The sequence below is a fragment of the Gopherus flavomarginatus genome, chromosome 3 (assembly GCF_025201925.1).
Source record: "Gopherus flavomarginatus isolate rGopFla2 chromosome 3, rGopFla2.mat.asm, whole genome shotgun sequence".
In the NCBI taxonomy this organism is placed as follows: domain Eukaryota; kingdom Metazoa; phylum Chordata; order Testudines; family Testudinidae; genus Gopherus; species Gopherus flavomarginatus.
Window position 1 is genome coordinate 5,691,777 of NC_066619.1, and position 26,228 is coordinate 5,718,004.

A 26,228-nucleotide genomic window follows, 5' to 3' on the forward strand; every position below is an offset into this window, starting at 1 on the left:
CTCTAGGCACCGAGTATGTGATGAATGCCCTAAAGGGTTCAAAGTCTACGTGGAACTCAACCAGAGCTGCATCTTGTCACCACTACTTGTTACTTTATTGAAATACTGATTTTGGCTAAGAGCTGAGAGATCTTGGAAATGGCACTGTTTATATCTGACATGAAGGAGATATGGAGCTGTGTCTCATAGACACACCAGAAGCTGCTCAGCAGCTCTCCGAACAACTTCACAAAGCAGTACACGTTGAGTAATGTGGTGGAGAGACGTGAGCCTTATGAGACTCCAAAGGGGAGGAGTTTAGAAGTGGAGAAAGTTGCTCGCAATGAACCTCTGGATTTAGTCTAAGAGGAAGGAATTGAACTGTTTCAGGACATGCACATTGCTGGTGCGTGGACAGACATTTTGATGATCAAAGGTATCAAACGCTGCGGCAATGTCCAGTAGGATGAATATGGACATACTTGCCTTGTCTTTGCACATTTTACAAAGGTGAAGTATTTTACAGTTGGCCTAATTATAGAAATGTAAAACAATTTGTAAAAGAGGCAGTGTGGCCCAGAGTGTAAAAGGTTTCTACCACCTGAAATCAGTTCCCTGCTCTGTCACAATATCCCTCTGTAACCTTTGGCAAGTCACTTTAACGCTGATTCTTACTTCATCTGAAAAATGAACGTGTATATCTTCCTCCTAGGCCAAAGGGGTATTTTCAGAGCGATGCAGAAGATGGAGTAGTCACCAGATGCTGATGTTTCCTTTTTCTTCTGAAAACTAGTTCTGGCTGGTTTAGAGCCTGACAAGGAAATTCTCCATTGCCGTGTTTGTTTTTCTCTATTGATGGAGGATAATGTCTAGTTTTCAAACAAAAGCATTTTCTTAAATATTTTCCTCTCCGCTATTGACCTTGAAAGTTGTCTCTTACCCAAGACAGTGTCAAAATTTACGGATAGTTTGAACTTTGTGATGTAACGTGACTGCATCTGATAGCATGAGGAACACCAAGGAATATCAGGCTCCACAAGTATTTCCAAAAGAAAAGTCTTTTAACCTTCAAACAAAGCATGTAATTTAATACAAATATTCAGAGAAGGTTCCAGTTGTCAATGAGACCCAATTCTAAACATCTTAAACCATGAGAATTCATTTCTGAAGTTACAAGTGTTGGCGCAACCCCCTCACCCAAAACAAAAAAAAACAAAACAAAAATCCAGCTTTCTAATGGAACTGCACTGCACCATTAACTGTCTCTCTCTAAATAAAAAAAACACTTGCAGGACCAAGACTGGAATTTTGGCCGTTCACCACCATAAACACAAGTTTCCACTACTTGTGCTGAAGAAAGAGCTCTATTACTGTCAGGTACGGAAGAAAATCTTATATTCTTTCTAAGGGCTTGTCTGTCATGACATGCATCCGACGAAGTGGGTATTCACCCACAAAAGCCCATGCTCCAAAACATCTGTTAGTCTATAAGGTGCCACAGGATTCTTTGCTGCTTTTATGGACACACAATTTGTGTGTTATTTCACAGCAGTGGCCTCCAACCTTTTTATGCACAAGATCACTTTTTGAATTTAAATGCAACCTAGGATCTACCCCGCCCCACTCACTCCATCTCTCCCCTCCATCAGGCCTAGGGATGCAGGCTCTGGGGTGGGGCTAGGGATGAGGGGTTTGGGGTGCAGGAAGGGGCTCCAGGTTGGGGGATACTCAGGGCTGGGGTAGGGGTGTGGGAGGGGATCAGGCCTGGGGATGCAGGCTTTGGGGTGGGGCTGGGTATGAGGGATTTGGGGTGCAGGAAGGGGCTCTGGGTTTCAGGGGGGCTCGAGCATGGGATTGGGCCATGGGTTTCCCTCAGGTGGCTCCCAGTCAGCTGGGGTGCTAAGGGAGACTTCCTGCTTGTCCTGGCACCACGGACTGTGCTGCACCCTGGAAGTGGCCAGCAGCAGGTCCGGCCTGCAGGCACCTCCACCTTCATTGGCCAGTTCCTGATGAATGGGAGTACAGAGCCAGTGCTTGGGGCGGGGTTACAGTTGTTTAAATTTAAGTAGACAAGGACTTAAAGGGAAACAAAGAACAAATGTCAATTTTGAAAACAGGTGAACTTTTCAAATGACCTATAGCTCAATAATATTTAATGGATCGTCTCCAAATGGTGAAGAAGCTTCAGAGTAAGTGTGACAATTTTCACATCAAACCAACTTTCCGAACCAGAGTATTAGAACGTGCTGATGGAAGTGCCTCCTCCCTTCCAGCCCCTCCCCCTACCCCAGGGTGCTGAACTCCCACCTCCCCTGCCCCAGAACTCCCTCTCTCTTTGTCAAGCCTGACCTTAAAAACCTCTAAGGAAGGAGATTCCACCACCTCTCTAGGTAACCCATTCCAGTGCTTCACCACCTTCCTAGTGAAAAATTTTTTCCTAATATCCAGCCTAAACCTCCCCCACTGCAACTTGAGACCATTACTCCTTGTTCTGTAATCTGGTACCACTGAGAACAATCTAGATCCATCCTTTTTGGAACCCCCCTTTCAGGTAGTTGAAAGCAGCTATCAAATCTCCCCTCATTCTTCTCTTCTGCAGACTAAATAATACCAGTTCCCTCAGCCTCTCCTCATAAGTCATGCGCTCCAGCCCCCTAATCATTTTTGCTGCCCTCCGCTGGACTCTTTCCAATTTTTCCACATCCTTCTTGTGTGGGGCCCAAAACTGGGCACAGTACTCCAGATGAGGCCTCACCAATGTCGAATAGAGGGGAATGATCACATCCAATTATTCTATTCAATTTACTCAAATGATCTGGAGAAAGGGGTAAACAAGGAGGTGGCAAAGTTTGCAGATGACACTAAACTACTCAAGATAGTTAAAACCAAAGCAGATTGTGAAGAACTTCAAAAAGATCTCACAAAACTAAGTGATTGGGCAACAAAATGGCAAATGAAATTTAATGTGGACAAATGTAAAGTAATGCACATTGGAAAAAATAACCCCAACTATACAATATGATGGGGGCTAATTTAGCTACAACGAGTCAGGAAAAAGATCTTGGAGTCATCGTGGATAGTTCTCTGAAGATGTCCACGCATTGTGCAGAGGCGGTCAAAAAAGCAAACAGGATGTTAGGAATCATTAAAAAGGGGATAGAGAATAAGACTGAGAGTATATTATTGCCCTTATATAAATCCATGGTACGCTCACATCTCGAATACTGTGTACAGATGTGGTCTCCTCACCTCAAAAAAGATATTCTAGCACTAGAAAAGGTTCAGAAAAGGGCAACTAAAATGATTAGGGGTTTGGAGAGGGTCCCATATGAGGAAAGATTAAAGAGGCTAGGTCTCTTCAGCTTGGAAAAGAGGAGACTACGGGGGGATATGATAGAGGTATATAAAATCATGAGTGATGTTGAAAAAGTGGATAAGGACTTATTCCCATAATACAAGAACTAGGGGTCACCAAATGAAATTAATAGGCAGCAAGTTTAAAACAAATAAAAGGACTTTCTTCTTCACGCAGTGCACAGTCAACTTGTGGAACTCCTTACCTGAGGAGGTCGTGAAGGCTAGGACTATAACAGCATTTAAAAGAGAACTGGATAAATTCATGGTGGTGAAGTCCATAAATGGCTATTAGCCAGGATAGGTAAAGAATGGTGTCCCTAGCCTCCGTTCATCAGAGGATGGGGATGGATGGCAGGAGAGAGATCACTTGATCATTGCCTGTTAGCTTCACTCCCTCTGGTGCACCTGGCACTGACCACTGTCGGTAGACAGATACCGGGCTAGATGGACCTTTGGTCTGACTCGGTACAGCCATTATGTTCTTATGTTCTTATCCCCCAATCTGCTGGCAATGCTCCTATTTATCCAGTGCAAAATACCATTAGCCTTCTTGGCAACAAGGGCACACTGTTGACTCATATTCAGCTTCTCATCCACTGTAACCCCTAGGTCCTTTTCAGCAGAACTGCTGCCTAGCCACTCAGTCCCTAGTCTATAGCAGTGCGTGGGATTCTTCCGTCCTAAGTGCAGGACTCAGCACTTATCCTTGTTGAACCTCATCAGATTTCTTTTGGCCCAATACTCTAACTTGTCTAGGTCCCTCTGTATCCTATGCCTACCACCCAGCATGTCTACCACTCCTCCTGGTTTAGTGTCATCTGCAAACTTGCTGAGGGTGCAGTCCACAACATCCTCCAGATCATTAATGAAGATACTGAACAAAACCAGCCCCATGACTGATTCTTGGGGCACTCTGCTTGATATCGGCTGTCAACTAGATACGGAGCCATTGATCACTACCCATTGAGCCTGATGATCTAGCCAGCTTTCTATCTGTCCCCCTCCCCTACAGCCCCTCTCCCTTCCAGCAAGCACCTAGGGGGTTAACCTCCCCCTCTCCTACAGCCCTTACCCCACCCCAGGGGGCTGACCTCCCCTGTAACCCCCTTCCCTTCCAGCGAGCACCCAGGGTGCCGACCTCCCCCTCCCCTACAGCCCTGACCCCACCCCAGGGAGCTGACCTCCCCTGTAGCCCCCCTCCCTTCCAGCGAGCACCCAGGGGGCTGCCCTCCCCCTCCCCTACAGCCCTGACCCCACCCCAGGGGGCTGACCTACCCCTCCCCTACAGCCCTGACCCCACCCCAGGGGGCTGACCTACCCCTCCCCTACAGCCCTGACCCCACCCCAGGGGGCTGACCTCCCCTGTAGCCCCCCTCCCTTCCAGCGAGCACCCAGGGGGCTGACCTCCCCCTCCCCTACAGCCCTGACCCCACCCCAGGGAGCTGACCTCCCCCTCCCCTACAGCCCTGACCCCACCCCAGGGGGCTGACCTCCCCCTCCCCTACAGCCCTGACCCCACCCCAGGGGGCTGACCTCCCCTACAGCCCCGCTCCCTCTCAGCAAGCACCCAGGGGGCTGACCTCCCCCTCCCCTACAGCCCTTACCCCATCCCAGGGGGCTGACCTCCCCCTCCCCTACAACCCTGACCCCACCCCAGGGGGCTGACCTCCCCCTCCCCTACAGCCCTGACTCCACCCCAGGGGGCTGACCTCCCCTGTAGCCCCCCTCCCTTCCAGCGAGCACCCAGGGTGCCGACCTCCCCCTCCCCTACAGCCCTGACCCCACTCCAGGGGGCTGACCTCCCCCTCCCCTACAGCCCTGACCCCACCCCAGGGGGCTGACCTCCCCCTCCCCTACAGCCCTGACCCCACCCCAGGGGGCTGACCTCCCCCTCCCCTACAGCCCTGACCCCACCCCAGGGGGCTGACCTCCCCCTCCCCTACAGCCCTGACCCCACCCCAGGGGGCTGACCTCCCCCTCCCCTACAGCCCTGACCCCACCCCAGGGGGCTGACCTCCCCTGTAGCCCCCCTCCCTTCCAGCGAGCACCCAGGGGGCTGACCTCCCCCTCCCCTACAGTCCTGACCCCACCCCAGGGGGCTGACCTCCCCCGCCCCCTTCCAGTCTCCCCAGCCCGAAGCTTGAGCGCCCCCTGCCTTAGAGCCGGTGCCGGTACCTGTTCTGCCCGCAACGCGAAGCCCCGCCCCCTGAGGAGCTAAGCACCTCCCCTTCTGTGGGCAAGGCCGACTGCCCTTCCCGCTCGGAAACCTTGGTCACGTGCCGAGGGAGCGTCTTTGTCTCCCTGCGTCACGTGGAGGGAGAGCGGGTGGACGGACGCGCCGAGTCGCGTGGAACGGCGGTCGGCGGCGCGCGCGCTCGGTGGGTCACGTGGCGGGGGACAGGCCGCGCCGCGCGGGGGGGGGGGTGTCACGTGACAGTGGTGGGCGCCGCTGCTGCTTTGTGAGCACATTGGGCAGGTAACGAGCGGGCCGGGGGACGGAGCGGGTCGTGGGGGAGTGACCCCCCCGGGGCCGGCCGTGGGGTGGAGAGACCGGAGCCCCCATGGAGATGGTATCCAGGGGACGGGGGAGGCCGCAGCTTCCCTGAGGGAAGACCCGGAGAGAGTCTCTCCCTCAGCGCCAGGGGCACGGCTGGGGGCGGGGAGCAGAGCCCCCCGGAGGGGCGAGTCCTCCCCATCCGCCCCTCCCCTCCCGCTGGGAGCCCCCCATCCGCCCCGCCCCCCCCACCGGAGAGAGCAGAGCGCCCCATTCCTCTGGGGAGAACGCCCCCCCTCACGATTATCTTCTCTCCCCCCCAGAGACAGCAGAGCCCCCCCGGAGAGAGCAGAGCGCCCCATTCCTCTGGGGAGAGCGGGGCCCCCCATGATTATTTTCTCTCCCCCCAGAGACAGCAGAGCTCCCCTCCCCCCGGAGAGAGCAGAGCGCCCCATTCCTCTGGGGAGAGCGGGGCCCCCCATGATTATTTTCTCTCCCCCCAGAGGCAGCAGAGCGCCCCATTCCTCTGGGGAGAGCGGGGGCCCCCCATGATTATTTTCTCTCCCCCCAGAGACAGCAGAGCGCCCCCTCACGATTTTCTTTTCTCCCCCCAGAGACAGCAGAGCCCTCCCTGGAGAGAGCAGAGCGCCCCATTCTTCTGGGGAGAATGAGGCCCCCCCCTCACAATTATCTTCTCTTTCCCTGTCCCCTGGAGAGAGCAGTAAGCGCCCCATTACTCTGGGGAGAGTGGGGACCCCCCTCATGATTATCTTCTCTTTCCCCGTCCCCTGGAGAGAGCAGAGCGCCCCATTCCTCTGCGGAGAGCGGGGACCCCCTCACGATTATTTCACTCCTCCCAGAGACAGGCAGAGTGCCCCATTGCTCTGGGGAGAGTGGGGATCCCCTGTCACGATTATCTTCTCTCCCTCCCAGAGACAGGCAGAGCACCTCCTGGAGAGATCAGAGCGCCCCATTCCTTTGGGGAGAGTGGGGACCCCCCCTCACAACCTATCTTCTCTCCCTGCCCTGTGACAGCAGAGCGCCCCATTTCTCTGCGGAGAGTGGGCCCCCCCTTCACCACCTATCTTCTCTTCCCCCTCCCCTCCCCTGGTGAGAGCAGAGCCCAGGTGGAGAGAGCAGAGCACCCCATTCCTCTGGGGAGAGTGGCCCCCTCCCTTTCACCACTTATCTTCTTCCCCTCACCCTCTGGAGAAAGCAGAGCCCCTCTGGAGAGAGCAGAGAGCCCCATTCTTCTGGGAAGAGAGGTGGTGATGGGAGGCCCCAGTCTCCTTACCCCTCCCCCCGCCCCGAGAAAGCAGAGCCCCCTTGGACAGAGCAGAGCATCCCATTCCTCTGGGGAGAGCGGGCCCCCCCGCGTTCATGACCTGTCTTCTTCCCCCCCCCCCCCCCCCCCCGAGAGAGCAGAGTGTCTCATTTCTCTGGGGAGACTGGGGACCACCTGTCTCCTCCCCCTCCCTTTCTCCCCCCCTGAGCAGAATCTCCCTCGCCACTCGTCTCCCCTGCCCCTGGAGAGAGAAAAGGCAGAGCTCCCTTCCTCCCACTCCCCCTGAGAGGCCAGAGCCCCTCCTCGCTGCCTGTGTCCTCTCCCCTCCCCAAGAGACCAGAGCCCCTTGCTGCCCATCTTCACCCCCCCCCCGAGAGAGAGTAGAGCCCCCTTCACCATTGTACCCCCTCCCAGGAGGGTAGGGACCCTTCTGGTTTGAGGGAGCTTGCCGTCGGGGGAGAGAAGGTCACCAGAACCTCATTCCTTCCCATCTTAATGAGAAGGAAAGGGGCAAGGGTCTGGGGGTGGGGAGAGCAGAGTCGATCAAGAAGGTCTCTTCCCCAACTCATGGAGGCTTTTTGTTTCCAGGCCCCACATTGCCTTTTTTCTTCCTTGTACCTGGCAGGGAGCTCTAGTTTCCCCTTTCTTTCTGATGCTCAAGGGGCGATGAGGGAGAAGAGTTGGGGATGTATCTGCTCCTCAGTCCCCTATCTCTTCCCACAAACTGGGTTTGGAGGAATCAAGCACTCCTAGTCTGAGGGACCCCATCCTCCCCTTCCTCATAATCTCTTGCACCCCCTAATTACCTGTCTCTCTTCTTAGGCTAGTGAGGGCCCTAGTCTCCTTTCTCCCAGGTTCTTCTCCTACTGTAGGGTTGGGGGAGGCTGTTACCCCTCTCACTCGAGGGGGGCAGCATTGCTAGTCGTCTTCTCTACCAGGTCCTAGTTTTACCTCACGGTTGGGAGGTCAGAAGCCTTTGTCAGCCCTTTCCCCACACACCCCTTTCTGGTGGTTCCCCTAAGGACATCAGAAAGGCCTTTCTGAGTCAGACCAATGGTCCATCTGTCACAGTATCATGTCTTCTCACTGTGGCTGGTGCCAGATGCTTCAGAAGGAATGAACAGAACAGGGCAATTATTGAGTGATCCATCCCCTGTTGTCCAGTCCTGGCATCTGATAGAGACTTAGGGATACCCAGAGTGTGAGGTTGCCTCTCTATCTTGGCTAAAACAGAGGGCTGAGTGTGTCAGGCCTATTCCTCCCCACCCTGGGCCTCTTACTAGGTCTAAATCCTCTAATCCCCATCTTCCCTATGCCTCTCAGTGGAGGAGAGGGCTCTGGCTTACTTCCCTTGGGATCCCAAACCCTGTGGTTTTCACTTGGGGGAAGGGTGTCTGTCCTACACTTCCAGAGCTCTCTTGCCCAGTGAGAGGCATAGGAAAGGTGTCAGAGAGTGTAGACTAGGGCTCTTACATGAAGCGTGGGAGAGAAAAAGCAGAACTGCAGGGCTCTTTCCCCCTGCATACTGATTTTATTCCTTCCACATCCATTTTCAGTGTGGGAGGGGCATCTGATTTCTTCTTCATACAGACTACTACTGTCTGTCTTCACTGTTTTGAAAGGAGGGTTGTGGTCGTCTCTCCCTCTCACCAGATTTCTGGCTGTCCTGTACCATGGCTGTCAAGGAGAGGGGTCTCTGATTGTTTCCCCCCCCCGCTTCTCCTGTCGGCCTTGAACTCTTGTCTCTTTTTACTGTGACAAGGGCCCCTGCTTTCCTCTGCTGCTTCTCTGTGTGTGTAATGGTGTGTGCTTTTTTGGGAGCAGTCCAGTCCCCTCACAGGATGCCAGGGTTGCCTGGAATGTCTGAAGTTTGCTCATGGTGGGGTTGGGGTTGTGGGCGAGGTCTCTGGTACCTTCAGAGTGAGGGTAGGGTTTGTGCAGAGGGTGTGTCTTTGGTCCCTTTTCTGATTCTAGTGCAGGCTGAAGGGGAGCTGTTGCAGGGAAGAGGAGGATGAATTATTATTGAGCTGGATATTGTGTGTGGTTTCCATGCTGCTTTTCTTCCACTGCTTTCTGCGTGCTACCCTCTTATTTTGTGAGGGAGGTAGCAAGTCAGATGTGGCTGTGATCATTGAAAGGCCACCCATAATACCTTCTTCCTCACAGCAACAGTAGGTTGCATGAGGATAAGAAGATGAGTGATCATCTCTATATCAACGCTCCCTACCCAGTCTTCCCTTGTCCCTGATGTTGCTTGGCTGCTGGGAAACTGGCATCCAGGGCTGTGCTGTCTCCTGAGTTTAGTCACTTATGTTTAGATAACAAATCTTCACTTTCATTGCTATTGTTGATGAAGAAAATTACTGCAGGAAAGTGTAAGCCCCTCTGCTGGGAACTGGGTATAGAAAGGGAACTGCTGTTATTTCAGATCTGAATGCATTCGGCTCTGAAATCAGCTCAGAACTAAAAATTTGGTACTGAAATGTCTGCAAATGCTGTTTAATATCTGTTATGAATAGACTAGAATGAACTGGGTTTAAAACCTCTATGCTCTAGGTATGTTAACCTCTTGAGTGTGGACACATGCAGCCATCTTGCTTATATTCAGAGGAACAGAAAAATCCCGTAAAACAAAAACCAAGGGTTCTGTGTGCATACCTGGGTGTTCCTGCAGCCCACTGTAAGTGACTCAGGGAGCTAACCCTCCCCTCCCCTTGTCACCAAAGAGCAATCTGTCCCCTCGTCATCTTAATTTGAGTAAATGATGAATGCTTATAATAAAGCAGAAGATCAAGGCAATAGCCTCTGGGGTGGTGTTGGCTGGTGAAATGGAGTGGCCCTCCTGGTGTGAGAGCAGCTGTTTTTTTCAAGGAAAGAAATTGGAACTCAATGTGAGTGAAGGAAAGGGAGGAGAGGATGTGCAGGAGGGGAGGTGCAGCACTTTCCATAGAAATGGAGCCCTTCACAACAAATGGCATCAAATCAGCCTTTGGAAAGATCTTGCTTTTTTATTATCTACCAGCTCACTTTAGCAATTCCCTTGGTCATGTCATATTCCTCAGTGGAATCTGGGTTTGGATTCTTACCTGACTGGCCCCGTATTTATATGGGAGCCCCAGTCAGGTATGGTGATTTGATTTAACTTTTGTTTAAAGTGTTTATTTTTAAGCTTTATGCTATAAAACTTGAGCAACTGAGACTAAATCAGTTTGCAGTGTTAGAGGTGTTTTTTTGGTGCTCCTGAGGTGTTATGTGCAGGTGCTGTAGTAATTAGTGTAAATACATGCTGATGAGCAAAGTTTGTGTTTATAATGCCCCTGATATTTGCTAACTTTTACAGAAGTGGTTGTGAAAGCTGTGTTCCACTTCATACTAGTTACTGCCTTTTTAGCTTATCAGTACAGAAAATGACCTTTAAAAATGTTACGATTACAATAAAGAGAAAATCCAGGAAATTCAGAAATGATGGCCAGCTGCTTGTTTACTTCATGATGCTTTTGGCCAGCCTCCTCCGTCTTCCACCCCCCTCCCCCCCCCAACTCACATTGCTGTGGGTTAAGGATGAATTTTCAGTATTATTACTTTACACAATTCTTGCTTATTTTTAGAGCTAACAACATTTTTAATATTACCACGTAATCTAAGCCCGTGCAAAACTCTTACACACAAAACGAAGGAGTTTGGTAGTTTATTTAACTTAAAAAATGTCTGAATAATTCTTTTGAAACTTGCTATTTAAAAGCAGGGTGTTTAGGCAGGAGATAGGTCAAGTTTTAGGGTAGGTCTACACTTAAAATGCAGCAGCAGCCTCACTGTAGTGCTTCGCTGATGGTAGAGTTTTTCCTGTTGGCATATGTAGTTCAGCTCTGCAAGAGGCAGTAGCTATATTGATGGGAGAAGCCCTCCGATTGACATAACGCTGAGTACACTGGGGATTAGGTTGGTACAACTACATTGCTCAGTAGTTATATGTGATGTAAGTTTGCAGTGTAGACTTTGTCTAAGACTAGTAGATTTTTACAGCAGACATACAAACTGCTATTTTTAGGGAGACTTTATTGGGGGTGGGGGGAGGGATAGCTCAGTGGTTTGAGCATTGGCCTGCTAAACCCAGGGTTATGAGTTCAGTCCTTGAGGGGGCTACCTAGGGATCTGGGGCAAAATCAGTACTTGGTTCTGCTAGTGAAGGCAGGGGGCTGGACTCGATGACCTTTCAAGGTTCCTTCCAGTTCCAGGAGATTGGTATATCTCCAATTATTACCTTTATCTGTCTATTGCTCATGCCCTCTTAACAATATTAGTTTTTCAGAACTGTCTTGTTGTAATTGGTGCTCAAGACAGGTGTGTTGAGTATTTGTACAAAGACTAGAATGTTAGTAGTCTTACACTTGGGGCAGGACTTTCAGAATGGAATAAACCTGTAAACATACCTTACTTTATCATGAAACCAATTCTTTATGGTCAGTCTTGTGGCTAAAGCACAAGGCTGGATTTCAGAAGATCTTTGCTTCTGTTCCCAGCTTTGCCACAGACTTTCTCTATGTCTTGGTAGTCACGTCGCCCCTCTGTGTCTCAGTTTACCCACCTGCAAAAATGGGGTCATGAGGACCAACAGAGGATGGCTGTGAAGTTTTAAGTTTGAGGGTGTGTTGAAATGATTGGATGGAAGATGACATGAAAATGTACACATTTTTATTTCATAGTTTTTCTTAACACATTTTTAAGTTGCATGTTTTTTTGTTTTGTTTTGTTTTTAAAGCTGTTTGTTCCTTCAGAGCCCATCATATCCTACTTGCTCTTCAGTAAAGCCCAGATTTAGGGCTTATGATACTTATTTCTGTTTAATTTACCTGAACACATTACTGCCTATTCATGGTGGGAAGGATGAGAGGCTGGGATGAAGCCTTTTATTAAGGCACAAACCTTTAATAATAGCAAAAGAAATGCAGAAAAACCCTGTCCATATTATTCCAATATGAAAGTCCTCCTCTCCACCCACATTTAATGTCAACGGACTAACATTTAATATCAACAGCTAGCTAGAACTTCCAGTCCTCCTTGAAGGCTCTTCCACTCTACTCCAGGAATATGTTCTCCCAAGTTCTTTATTTTCTGTTACTTCTCAATACAGTGAAGCATACACACTATGACTAAGATAAGACCCAAGTTATGGTTATGTTGAGGGACGTAATCTTATCCGTTCTTAAAGAGCTAGCCTCTTGCACGAAAAAGCCCTGAAATCATTCATTTCCCCCGAAGGTCTAAATAAGAATTGTGGAATTGCTATGAGTGATAAACCTCATGGTTCAGTCATTTTTTTCATCGCTTCCCATCTCTTGATGTGAGTGTGCATGCATTTTTGTTGTTAATATTCTCTCTCTACACTGTAAACTCCTCAGGGCAGGGTATTTGAGCCGCTTGTGTGTGGTTCCTGTGGGTGGAGTTGTTCCCACCTTGTATGCTCTTTGTCCCACCACTCCAGTTAAGACTGCTAGAAGCACTTGTTGCTAAGTGTTTTGAAGGTAGATTTGACAGCCAGTTCCTTTCTCTTTCAGTTTCTTAAATCAGTCTTCTAGCAGATCAGCTGGAGAGATCACTAGACTGGTGAAGTGTAACAGCTTGCTTTAAAATCCAGTGGAGTGTTTCCCTTTTTGAGGGAGCTTTGATCTTTTCTGGAACTTAATTTGAAAAAACTTCACCCTAAGTGACCATTGCAGGGTTTTTGCTTTATCCTACTGAAAACTCAGTTTACTTCAAATTTGCATTGGAAGGGATACATAGCAACATTTATCAGTGCTCTTAAGAGTCAGACTGTGGTTATTTTAAGAAATGCAAAATATTTTTGTTTTATTCATCTTCATTTTGAGCCATCCAGGTTATAAACATTTTTATCCAGTTTAATGGCAAAAATCCTTTTCCTACTCTATTAGGCAGCCATATGGTTTAGTTGTAAAATTCAGATTTTACAGTTGAGTGTATTCCCAAATATGCTCCATGGCACTGTGTAGAAGGGAATCTATTTGCAATTTTACTGTGAGAAAAATAGGTTTCATCTAAAACATTTTAGTTGCATTTCTCAAGACTAAGATATTGTTTCTAGAAGTAGTTATTTGAGGGAGGAGCTCTAGAGACCAGATTAAGATCCTTCTTTCTGATATATATCTATTTTAGATTCTTTATACTAGATCTAAATACTGTTTGGGCCACAGTGATTATAGTCATGCGTAGTGGAACAAATGATTGATTGGCTGCAAATTTTAAAAACTCTAAAACTGAAATATGGTAAGAAGATATCTGAGTGGCTTGATAATTTATCACTTTATCCACCTTTTTCTGTATATGGAGAAAATGGCTGTTGGCTATTTTCTCTGAAGTTTTATGAACCACATTTTGTTTGATCTTAAATCTTGTACTGTGCATAGCTGTCTGCTTGACCAGTTTCAGCAAAATGTGAATCTTTAACTTGTATTGTAGCCAGTTTCTGCTGTGTTGCAGTGGTGTAATTCCAGAATACATCCGTTGAAGTCTTCGTAAGTGTGATGGCAGAATGTGGCTTACAGTCCAAGGGCTTCTCTACACTATGGGCATCACAGTTGGAGTGCTGCAGTGTAGGCGCTTCCTCGTTGACAGAAGGGGTTTTTTCCATCGATGTAGGTAATCCCCCTCCCTGAATAGTGGTAGCTGGGTGACTGAAGAACTTTTCCATTGGCTTGCTGTCTACACTGGGGGTTAGGTCAGCTTCACTATGGCACTCAGTGGTATGAATTTTTCACAGCCCTGAGCAGGGTGGACTGATTGAAATCAAGACAATTTAAAGTGGCGATTTAAATCACGAAGTGGAAAGCCTTGATTTAAATCAGCTTTTCCATACGTACTTCAGTTATTTTCTGAAGAAAGGTGCATTCTTATTAGTAGATATAACCATTAAAGCATGTTGATTCACAACTAAATGGAGCCTTTGCACAAGATTGGGTGCACCTTTTTTGCTACTTAGGAGGGTACACTTTAACCATATTTATTTAAGCAATTGTTTACGTTAATATTTTCAGATTCTTATTAGTTGTATATTTTTAGTATGTTAGAAAATGGCGAATCATATATTGCCTACTTATGTAATTAACTCTGCTCATGATTTTTGACAAGTTGCATTAGAGTGGTAACTGGAATGTAATTAAACGGATAACAGCATATACAACTTGTATGAAACAAAACAATCTTAAATGTTGTGGATACATAAATTTCTCTTATCAAAAAACATGTTTCACATTTACAGCTAAATGATTTATTAAAGGAACATAGGGATTAATTGTAGTCAGTGAATTAAACTGATTATTTCAGGTCAGCCTGGGAACATTTTCATATCTGCCGAAGTGAAAGTGACTGGAGCTTAAGTTCCTACTCACCTAAGTCCCTAGAAAATGAGATGACAGTCTCCTAAATTACTTAAGCTGTCATTCAGACTTTTTAAGCTAGTAGATCTCATCTCCCACACTGCTCATTTTTATTCATAGACTGGAAGAGAGAGACAAGTTTTCCTGCTTTTTCAACTCCCAGTTGATATCTCAACTTTGTATGTATTGGTCCAAAAGAAGAAAATATTCTTTTTGTGCCTTCAGGAGAGGCTACTACTGTCGAAAGCTGGCTTAGCACTTCAACAGACTCTGGTTCCGGGTGCTTAGCTAGTAACTTATACCAGTTCACTGATGTGACTTTTTTTTAAAACATCAGCCAACATGTACTGCTTGAATGGTCACCTCCAGCATTGACATTCTGGTTGGCATAATTGATGAGTAATTATTAGATACCCATGTCACAGCACAGCATCTTCTTCAGCGGTTTGGCAGATTACCTTAGTGCATTGGGTTGAGAATATTGGTAAGAAAATGAGGTGGAGCAAGTGTTTGATCCACCTGCTTTTTTAATGCCAGCAACTTAACTTTGTTGTTGGGTGTGTTTTTCTTCAGTGTCTCTTGAAGTTCTTTCCAAATTTCAACAGCCCCGGCAAAACCACAGAAATCTTTCTGTAGTTGGTCCAAGGCTATGGAAATAGGTTTCAGTATATTTTCTACATTTTTCTTTAATCCAGTGTTGACTACTTTGGCTGTGATCATTCCATCTATTTTGTCATGATTTTCTCCACAAATTATCAAAATAGGCCCGTCTTAATAAATTGTTCAAAACACTCAACCACTGAATTCCTTTGTACATCTTGGGGAGAATTAGTTTGTATCCTCCTGCTCTCTTTGGTGAAGCTGAAATGAAATGGTGGTTATAGAAGTGTTAGCAATTTCAAAAACAGTTTGCTTTATTAGTGGAGTCAAGTCATTAGCTGAAAGATACACCAAATGGCCTTTGCACCCATGTGTTATAAGTTTCAGGTTCCCTTCATTATCTTCTTTTTGATTTCTTCTCATCTTTGCTACATTTGCAGTATTATCTGTGACAAAGCTATGCACTTGAATGTTTGTTCACAGAGCTTTTCCTGCTGCTTCTTTTAGTATTCTGCTGTATGTGCATTTCCTGATGTATCAGTTATTTCTGTAAAACAAACAGTCCCATTTTCTGTTGTCACACAAGCATTAGTTACTAGATCATTGTATACATTGCTCTAGTGATCAGAGACTCAGATTAACTAATTTCCCTTCCAGTGTTTTTTGGATGCCTTTCAGTTTCCTTCTCGAACATGGTATCCTGCAACCTTCCAGCAATATCTGCTCTGCCAGGTGATGCTTAGCCAGGTCATAATGATTGAACCATGTCAATGAAATGTTTATTCTGAAAAAGGCAAAAGGGAGACTTTGTTACATAAAAGATGAAGAAGCTCTTTGTTTTGATACAGGTATGTTTAGTTGCAGCACTGCTGGTGCTACCAGCAGATAATTCTGAAGTTATAGACATTGCAGACATTGCAAATGATGGACATTCTTAACCCTTTATATCTAAGCCAGACTCTGCAACAAAATGGTAAACAAAAGTCTCTCATTCACTGACCGTTAGTGCGCTGCCTTAAAAAAAAATTGTAAATGAATGATTCTTCCTACTACAATTGTTAGTACCAAGTTAAAAGATCATCTGACTCTATTATCTTTAGCAACATACCGAACAGCTTGGGGGGAAAACACTTTTTAAATGTAAAAATTCATAAATGCCTAATAAAACTTGACTTTTAAACATGAAATTAGTATGTTTGTTACATTGAACAATTAAAATCATCTTAGAAGTCCAGCAGTAATAGTAAAAATGTAATTGATTAATACTCCCACAATTAATTATATTTAGAACACACGTTTTTGAAATTGATAAGTAATCCACCCAAAACACACATGTCTGATAGTAGTCTATCATCATTTATTAGCATAGTAGGACATGGTAGTCCGTCTATTAAAATGGTGTAAAAATAAGTTTACCAACCAGCTGATCCAGATTGTTCAGACATGCCCACATAATTTTCAAAGTCATTGCCATTTGAGGAGCATTGCCTTTGTCACATTGTTTACTTTTGGCATGTGTTTCTTGTTTACCCAGAAGTACAGGAATGTATTGAAAATATTCTTAAATGTGATGTTTTTTACAACTTCCAGCCTTGGAAGTGGTCTCTCCTCTCCTCTTCTCCCCCCGGACTCTTACCCAGAAAAACAAAAGAACTATAATCTAAGATTTCTGCTTGTATAACCCACATACCTTTTGCACTGCAGTATTTTATTTGTATAGAGACTGAGAGAGGTGGTTGAGAAATTGATGGATTTCTGTTTGTTTGTATTGCTGTCTGTGCACATGTGCAGGGAGACAGAGCAAGACCATTTACTTGAGGTGCCCAGAAACGAGGTCTTGGGCCGATCAATGTTTTTCCAGGAGCTGAAGAATAAATTTCCATGGTGGGTGGAGTCACAGATGCTCATAATTTGAGAACTCAGCCACTCAGATCTCAGGTAGGGAGAAGCTATAAAATAGGAGTCTGAGACCACCCTGATGGGCTCAGTGGATGATCCTGATGAGATACACGATGGTGTCTCCTGGAGTCAGAGGCCAGGTCCCAGTATGTATGATGACTTTGTCAGTCTGGTCCACAGGATCAGGCCTTTAATACAGTACATGACATATTGTGCCATATTTACAAAGCTTAACCTCAAAAGCAAGATGTTCCCCCGATTCTTTCTTTATATAGAAAAGCAGCCTTTAACTCACTTTTTTTGATAGAGGTTCATGGATTCAGCCTTTTTTTATTTAACTGTTTGAAGATATTGTAAGTTTAGACTTTAACATATATTTTGTATTAATTTCAGATTTCATTTTAAATGGGTTTGTTTTTTAAAGAAAACCTTATAATTTAAATGAAATAAAAATCCAATTTCAATAAACAGATTTGATTTTTAAAAAATCTATTTTAAAAATCCACTCTGAGCTTGAGTGACATAAGCTATGTTGATCTAAATTTTAAATGTATAGCAGGGATTGGTAGCTTACGTCTGAAGGGGGTTAGATTTATTTCAGAAATAGATTTTCATTTTGGCTTTAGATTGCACATTCTTCTGTCACTGAGTTGGGGGTGCAGTTTGGGACTTGCACATGTCAGTGATCTCTGTTGCAAATGTTAAGTTTGGGTTCTTAATTACTATGGGGATGAGTGTGATATAAATAAATAGAATTGCATTGGCGTTATACTTCGGTATCGTTTGGCCCAGTTGGTGCAGATGAGTATCTTATCCAGTGGATAACTAAATATGGAGGCGGGGGAGGGCTAGCTGGTTGAATCTCAATCCAGATCAGATTGAGGTAATACTATGAGCATGGGGGAAGCAATTTTGTGGGTGGAGAGATTTGTTTGGATGCTTCAAAGGGAAGACTTTGCCTGTTGCTTGTGACACAGGTTCACAATCTGGGACTTCTGTTACGTTCCCAGCTGCTTCTAGATGTCAAGACAGCAGCAGTGAACCAAAATGTTTTTTTATCTTCCCTTGGCTAGAAAGTGAACCTCTTCTGCAATGATCAGTGCTTGTATCCGCTCATGGTTAGATTACTACAATGCACTTTATAGGGGCTGCAACTGAAGACCAGAATGTGGGGGCTCACTTGCTTCATGGAGCTTCTCACAGGGAGTGCTTTAGACCTGTGCTCTGTCATCTGCACTGTCTGCCATTTTGTGTCAGGAGCATTTCAAAGTGTTGGTTTTATTCTATAAAGCCCTAAATGGTTTGGGGCTTTGCTCATTAAGTGAGAGACAAACTGTGTGTGGTGCCACCAGAGCTGAGGTGCTGGAGCTTAGCAGTTACCCAAAAGGAGGTTGATAGCAGGGCAAATGATCTTGCTCTGTCTCTCTGCACATTTTTGGTGAGAGATCATCTGTTCCAGAACTTATTTTCCCCGTTTAGTTGACTTGAGCCTAAAACCATTGACCTTCAGGGTGCACACAGGGCCCTACTGTTCTCTCAGGCTGTTGAAAAGGGGACAGGTTAAGGAGACACTAAGTGGATTTAAGTGTGATTTTTGATGGTGGGAGTCACTAATTACTCCTGCTGAGTTGAAAGGGTGAGTGGAATTCATCTTTTATTTCTTTTTAAATGCACGTGCATTTAAAAACAAAAGGATGCATTCATGTTTTAACAAAATCGAAATTTTTGTGGCTGCAGATTGGAGACCTGGTTGGTCATCTCTGCAGTGGCAAAACAGAGAGATCCATAATTCAGTGGAAGTGGCTCTCGACAGGGCTCAGTCATTTTACCACTGTCATCTGCACAGTGATAGAAGTGCCTGAACCATGTCTGTGCAACTTATAATCACTACCGTTGCACGCATGGTGAATGATGGCCATCATTGTTTGTGTATGTGCCGCAGTTAAGGCTGGGCAGAATATTTGGTACCTAATATGCTTGTGTATTTTACAGAATTGTATAATACTTCAAAAACACTTTTAAAATAAAACTTTGTTTTGAAGCATTTGCTGCTTACATATTGCAGAATTGGGCTAGTGTGTGAAATTCTGAAAGTAGAAACAAACTGTCCCATTTTCTTTGTATTAACTGAAGGCAAAAAAAATAAGCAGACTGCAGTGTGATGAAAATTGTATTAGATGGTTAACATTACTTCAGTTCTAATAATTTTGGGTATTAGAAACATAAAGAAGGGAAATCTTAAGAGTCTTACCTTTTATTTTGAAGGACTGAAAGGATGTGTCAGTTTCTCCTTGGAAACTTACCTAAAATGTTTCTATACTGTGGCTTGTTTTCCTCACTGGTGCTCACAGTGTTCTATAGGATTGTTCATGAGTGCCAGGTCACTCAATGAGAGGAGTGCAGAATATCCAGTTTTGATTTTATTACTTCTCTCCATAAACAAACTCCTCCTACCCACCTCCAAGAGAGCAGAATAAAAAATGACAACCATTTTTAAAAATTACATGCTGTTGGCTACAGGAGGAAATGGGATGACATTTTGGGTCTGGAAGCCTCAAATGTGTCCCCCCCCCCCCCCGGCTTTTTTCTTAGTTCATTTTAGCTTGTAAACAAAAAAAGGTGTGTTCAGTGACTAGGCTTACTTTGGAGTCCAGCACAAGTGTGTATTCCCAGTCCCCTCCACCCAGAGACCTTGCTGGGAAAGTTGACCATCGCAGCTTCTTTCCCCTCTACATTTCACATGGGAGAGAGTGATGCAACTGAGGATAAAACCTTTTACATGCTTTTTGCCGACTGTTCTCTCTGATAACAGCTACATGCTCTAATGGGGTGTGCAGAGTGAGAGGAGGACAAACTGGAGTGGCTATGGCATGTAGACAAAAAAGGAGAGTGGTTGATTTGGCAGCTTTCAGGGAAAATAAGTTCTGTATTCTTGACGCATGAAATATGTTTATTTTTGTAGATTTGCATTTCTGTTGTGTGTATGCAGATTCGTGTACTTTGGGGCAGGGAACAAATAATTTTAATATGGCACCATAGATGTGCCTGGCATGACAAATTAACAGAGTCCCCGCTTAGAGGAATTTACAGTCTAGGTTAGATACGACATGACACAGGAAGAGAGAAAGTCAGGCAGGGGGCATGATGGCTGTCTTCCATTCTCTAGGGTGTTTTTTGTTCTTTACTATGCCTAGCACAGTAATAATTGGGGCCTTCTGATTCTACTATGATCATAAATAGTCTAAAGTTATGAGATCATCGTCTGCATTACATGAATTGTGCTGGTGACCTGGTTCTTTTTATAAATGTATTTTTATTAAGTTTGTGTGGGAGTATGGATCAGCATTGGAAAGTTGCTGTTGTATTAGTAAACTTTAATATAACCAGCAAATTTTGGGCATAAGTTTTTGAGATATAAAATGAACCACAAAAGATTTGGGAGGTTAGAATAATCTCATGGTGGCTTTGTAAGATTCCAAAAGAAGGAAAGAATAGCTAGCTGTTTAAACGTGCTATTAATTCTGTAACTTAGCAAAATGAAACCATTGCCTCCTCAATTTCCTGAGAAATCTGAGCTGCAGACTTCATGGTTTCTCTGCCAGACCAAGTGACCTCACATAAACATGGCTCATAAACTGACTTAGCTGAAACTTTAAAAAACAAAACACACAAACCCCTCACGCTTGGTTGTGATGAAGCCTGAATATGTTCTGCTGAAGACAGAAATGTATGAGTGAAAACAGGACTTCAGAGTAGATTGATTCATCCACAGTTATGTTCATGGTAGCTGTTTAATTTACAGAGGCAGAGACAACAGGAAAGTCTAGAGCTCAGATTTCTCAGCATCTTGAGGCCCAGTCTGGTGAAGGTTCCTCACTAGGCTTAACTCATTGAAGCCTGTATGAGTTCAGGGCATGCAGCACTACATAAAATAGGGCCCAGGCCTTAATTGTCTCAAATTTGGTTGAAATACTGGGCAAATTATACTTTAAAATGGCCACATCTACCTCCCCCTTTTCCTGAACTATACATGTTTTTAAAAAAAACCAAAATCTTTATCAAAAACTTCATATTTAGATTTGACCCCAAACTTTGGTCTCAGATTTCATAAAAAAAATTTACAATCCAATAATGTTTCCATACCCTTGTTTAAAAACAGGAAAACAGTTGGTTTTGTACAAACATTTCCCTGGCTCATTTGAAACCCGAACATTGAAGCACTGGAAGCTTGAAAGTGAATCTAAGTATAAACATTGATTTTCATTGTCCGAACTAAGAAATGCAAAAATAGAGCCTTTGTCAAATTGGGTTTTTAAAATACTTCAACTCTTAATAATACTAAAATGGCTTTAGGAACAAAGGCTGCTATTTTCAAAGAAGCCTGTTACGCTGCCAAATCCCATTGAATTTCATGGCACTTGGGTGCCTAACTCCTTAAATTGTATATCCCATCAAGAGAAATGTTTGTATACAACATATATGATTTGTAAGTTGACACCACTGTCCTCTGAACTATTAAATAGCCAATTGCAGTTCATCCGTTCTGTTGTCACTACATTTATGATGGAGTAAATGGGTTCCAGGAAAACATTTTTAAAGAACTTTTTTTGCTTGAGATGTCTCTGGTGTAAAGTTACAACCTTCTCTGACTTCTCATTAAATTCTGATTTATTGTTTTCACGTACCAGGTTTAATTCCAGTCTCCTTTTTTCCTCCTTGTCACCTCAACTCACTGATTTCCAGCCAGTCTCTTTATTTTATTTCATTTTATTCTGTTTTTTTACTTGCCAGTAGTCACTATGACAGAATTAACGTTTAAGGTTTTTTTTTTTGTCATCAGTTCTGACCATGATATATTTATTTATGAACTGTCCTTAAGGTGGGAGTCTTAGCCTCACTGTTTAAAATGGTGTCCATAATCTTGGAAAAGTCAGAGTAATTTTAAAGGAGATGAGTATATCTTGTGTCCTGGAAACAAAATGGTATTTTGATTTGTGTTGTTTTTTCTCTCATACCTCTGCAAAAATAATCTCTTTTGAAGAAAGCAAGAAATGTTATTACTCTTGTAGTGTATATATATTTAACTCTTCAAATGGACTTCAGTGAGGCCTACGGGAGTACTGTAGCTGAAGTCGAAGTATCTTGTTCCGACTTACCTCTTGTCCTCACCGCGTGGGATCGACGTCCGTGGCTCCCCCGCTGACTCCGCCACTGCCACTTGCTCCGGTGGAGTTCTGGAGTCAACGAGGAGTGCATTCGGGGATCGATATATCGCGTCTGGACGTACCCTAAAAGAGTAGGAGTAAAAGAAATTTTACACTTTTTGCTTTACTCAAATTCATTTTTTTGGGTAAAAGTTTAACATTACAATGATCAGGAGAGCTGATGCTTTACGTGCCATCTCTCTTTTCTATTTAATCCTGAAAATGAAATTGCAGTGCTATATTTGTAACCTCATGTTCACTTTCATGACCACTGCCTGATGTCACAAACTCAGAATTATGACTTCATTGCAAGATCAGTCAGGATAACAAAATTGAGCACTTATCTAGTGCCTCTTGCCTGTGGGTCTCAAGACACTATGCAAAGGCAGGTGAGCATTATTCTCATATATTGCAGAAGGGAAAACTGAGTCACATAGAGAGGCTGTTGCCAGGATACTATGGTGACTGGTGTTCTATAAATAGAACACAAACTAGATATGTAACTTGCCTAAGGTCATGCAATGAAAGAGTGGCAGATTTGGCAGTTAATATCTGCCTCCTGCTTTGGAGAAGGAGAAATTACCCAGATTCAAATACTTGGGGTGGTATGAAAGGCATACACAGAATGATTTGTTGAGAAACATTTTATTTGTATGTTCTGTTTTTTTAGTTTCACCTTATTTGTTCTAGTGAAACAGTTCCTTAAGGTAGTCTTTAAAATCCCTGTCCTTTGAAGGAAGTGCTGGCTGTGCTTGTAATAGACAAAGGCCATTATGTTTTCAGTACATCTTAAAAATGACTAATGTGCAATTATGTGCTTTACTCACCATAAAGCTGTTGTCTTAATTCATTTACAGTGACACCATGACTTTATAGAAAGTACAATAACTTACAGCCCACTGTCACTGTGCCAGCATCTTACAGAAGGCTGTCCAGGAAGTGATGTTCGAAATAAGTGTATCGATATCAACAGCATACATTTCAGATTAATGCTTTATCAAGTTCCTGGTTTAAAACTTGGTGCTTCTGCATGATAGTCTGTAGCCAAAGTTTGTCAACTTGTAATGTTTTGTCTAGTTTATCATTCTTCCCTCCTTCCCTAATTTTTTAATTAGGAGAGTTGGGTACAAATTTACCATAGATCATCTACTAGAACAGTCCAAAAGGTTGGGCATGCATTTAAGGGTATGTCTACATCTACAATTTTGCAGCGCTGGTTGTTACAGCTGTATTAGTACAGCTGTATAGGGCCAGCGCTGCAGAGTGGCCACACTTATAGCAACCAGCGCTGCAAGTGGTGTTAGATGTGGCCACACTGCAGCGCTGTTGGGCAGCTTCAAGAGGGGTTCAGGGAACGCGAGAGCAAACCGCGGGGAAGCAGGTCTCCTTCCCCGGTTTGCTCCAGTGTTCCCCGAACCCCCCTGCAAGCAGATCTCCTTCCCTGCGGTTTGCTCTCGCGTTCCCCGAACCCCCTCCCCGCAAGCAGGTCTCCTTCCCCGCGGTTTGCTCTCGCGTTCCCCGAACCCCCCTGCAAACCGCGGGGAAGGAGACCTGCTTGCACGGGGGTTCGGGGAACGCGAGAGCAAACCGCGGGGAAGGAGACCTGCTTGCACGGGGGTTCGGGGAACGCGAGAGCAAACCGCGGGGAAGGAGACCTGCTTGCTCGGGGGTTCGGGGAACGCGAGAGCAAACCATGGGGAAGGAGATCTGCTTGCACGGGGGTTCGGGGAACGCGAGAGCAAACCACGGGGAAGGAGACCTGCTTCCCCACGGTTTGCTCTCGCGTTCCCCGAACCGCCCTGCAAACCGCGGGGAAGGAGACCTGCTTGGGGGGGGATTCGGAGAACACCGGAGCAAATCGCGGGGAAGGAGACCTGCTTGATTACCAGAGAGGCTTCCTCAGGTATGCTGGGATACCTGCTTATTCCACGGAGGTCAAGAAAAACGCTGGTAAGCGTCTACACTTGATCACCAGCGCTGGATCCTCTACACCCGAGACGAAACGGGAGTACGGCCAGCGCTGCAAACAGGGAGTTGCAGCGCTGATGATGCCCTGCAGATGTGTACACCTACTAAGTTGCAGCGCTGTAACCCCCTCACCAGCGCTGCAACTTTGTGAAGTAGACAAGCCCTAAGATATTTGTCCAGTGATGTTTCTTACAAGTGCGGAATTGATGTTTGTAATGTTTTAATGTTTGTCTGACAGACTGCCTTCAGTTGCATGGTTCAGTTTTGAAGTTGAGGGTATTGGTGAAATCTACCTGAGCATAGCTCACCTGCATGCTAAGGGGTGAAATGGTGTAATAAAACAAAAGTAGCTGTTTTATAAACTATAATGTAAAGACTGCAAGTGGATTGCAATAGCCCAGGGGTAGGCAACCTGTGGCACGCGTGCTGAAGGTGGCACGCAAGCTGATTTTCAGTGGCACTCTCACTGCCCAGATCCTGGCCACCGGTCCGGGGCGGCTCTGCATTTTAATTTTAATTTTAAATGAAGCTGCTTAAACATTTTAAAAACCTTATTTACTTTACATACAACGATAGTTCATGCATCTGATGAAGTGGGCTGTAGCCCACGAAAGCTTATGCTCAAATAAATTTGTTAGTCTCTAAGGTGCCACGAGTACTCCTGTTCTTTTAACAATAGTTCAGTTATATATTATAGACTTATAGAAAGAGACCTCCTAAAAACGTTAAAATGTATTACTGGCACGCAAAACCTTAAATTAGAGTGAATAAATGAACACTCGGCACAGCACTTCTGAAAGGTTGCCGACTCCTGCTATAGCCTTTTTTAAACAGAAGTCAGAGTCCTCTGATCTTGCAGCAGATGTGCTCCTGTTTAGGTTCTCCTGTTGGTCAAATATGCAGGTGGGTGCTAGCATCTCTTTTTAGTACATACTGGAGGATATATTTGGGAAAAATAGTTTTCCTTATTTATGGTATTATGGCTAAATGGTCCTTGTTAAGTAACATACACACAATATGTTAAATTATTCCCAGATGCACAACTTCAGAGTTGTAGTAGAGAATATATTGTGTTTAAAAAGAAAAGCCTGTTTCTGTTCTTGCACCAGTCTTACGTTTGCCCAACCCAGTCTCCTCACCTATAAATTAAAGAGTCCCATCCTTGAAATCAGTTATCAGAATTTTCTTCAGTGACCGTGTAACCTGTGGCTTCTTTTCTTTTGTACATTAAGCACATGGAAATATTTGGTTTGCATTAGGAGGGTGTGCAGGATTACATCCTGACCATGTAGGGTGCCCTGCCATGTATCTGTAAGAAGGGGTTTCCTAATCCATACAGGGAGGATGAAGGGACCTAGTGATATCTTCAGCCTATATTAGGAGTGTGTCCAAAATACAGCAGGGGAGTCTCATGCCAGTAAATTGGTATTTTCTGACTTGTATATAAAGAGTGGGTAGCAAGGAGTTGGTTGACCAGCTTGTAGAGTGTGCTGGTGGGGAAAGGATTGTGTGGGTCTGTAGCTCATGTTGGAAACTACCACCGTAGATGGAGAGTGGGCAGTGATACAAGGGCAGAGTTACAGTTAGTTTTTGAATCTTAATTATGATTTCTCTGACTTTGAAATTTCCGTTTAAAACAAACTAGTTTAGCTAAATAAATAATATATCAGATTTAATTTAATAATTCTGTCTGAAATGCTTTAAAGAGACCAAAGGGGCATCTTACTCCATAATCTTAATGAAATTGAATTTTGGGGTGGGGGTGCAGTTTTGGTCAGGAAATTTCTGTAGATTGTGTGTGTAACTGATAAATTGAGATACTTTTAACGGTGCTCGTAACTTATAGACTCATAGACTTTAAGGTCAGAAGGGACCAATGTGATCATCTAGTCTGACCTCCTGCACAAAGCAGGCCACAGAACCCTACCCTTCACTTGATTATTTTTGTAACATCCCATGGGTGCCACATGAAAATAAAAAAACTCTTCTGTTAGGCCTGTATTCCAGTAGTGGTCACAAAACATAGCTGGAACTATATAACTTGTGGGTTA

General features: G+C 44.9%; 1 protein-coding gene across 4 annotated transcripts in view; it reads left to right on the forward strand.

The window, feature by feature from the left end:
- Positions 1-5,771: 5,771 nt before the first annotated feature.
- UBAP2 (ubiquitin associated protein 2) overlaps positions 5,772-26,228 on the forward strand; it is a 130,008-nt gene continuing 109,551 nt past the window's right edge. For 2 of the 4 annotated variants that reach the window (XM_050943541.1, XM_050943543.1), the window contains exons 1-2: positions 5,773-5,812; positions 15,764-15,954. In XM_050943541.1, coding sequence (XP_050799498.1) covers positions 15,882-15,954 — 73 coding nt within the window. In that variant the 5' untranslated portion in view covers positions 5,773-5,812; positions 15,764-15,881. Of the gene's footprint in view, positions 5,813-15,763; positions 15,955-26,228 lie in introns of all 4 variants that reach the window. The other 2 variants (XM_050943545.1, XM_050943544.1) reach the window with 2 other exon arrangements.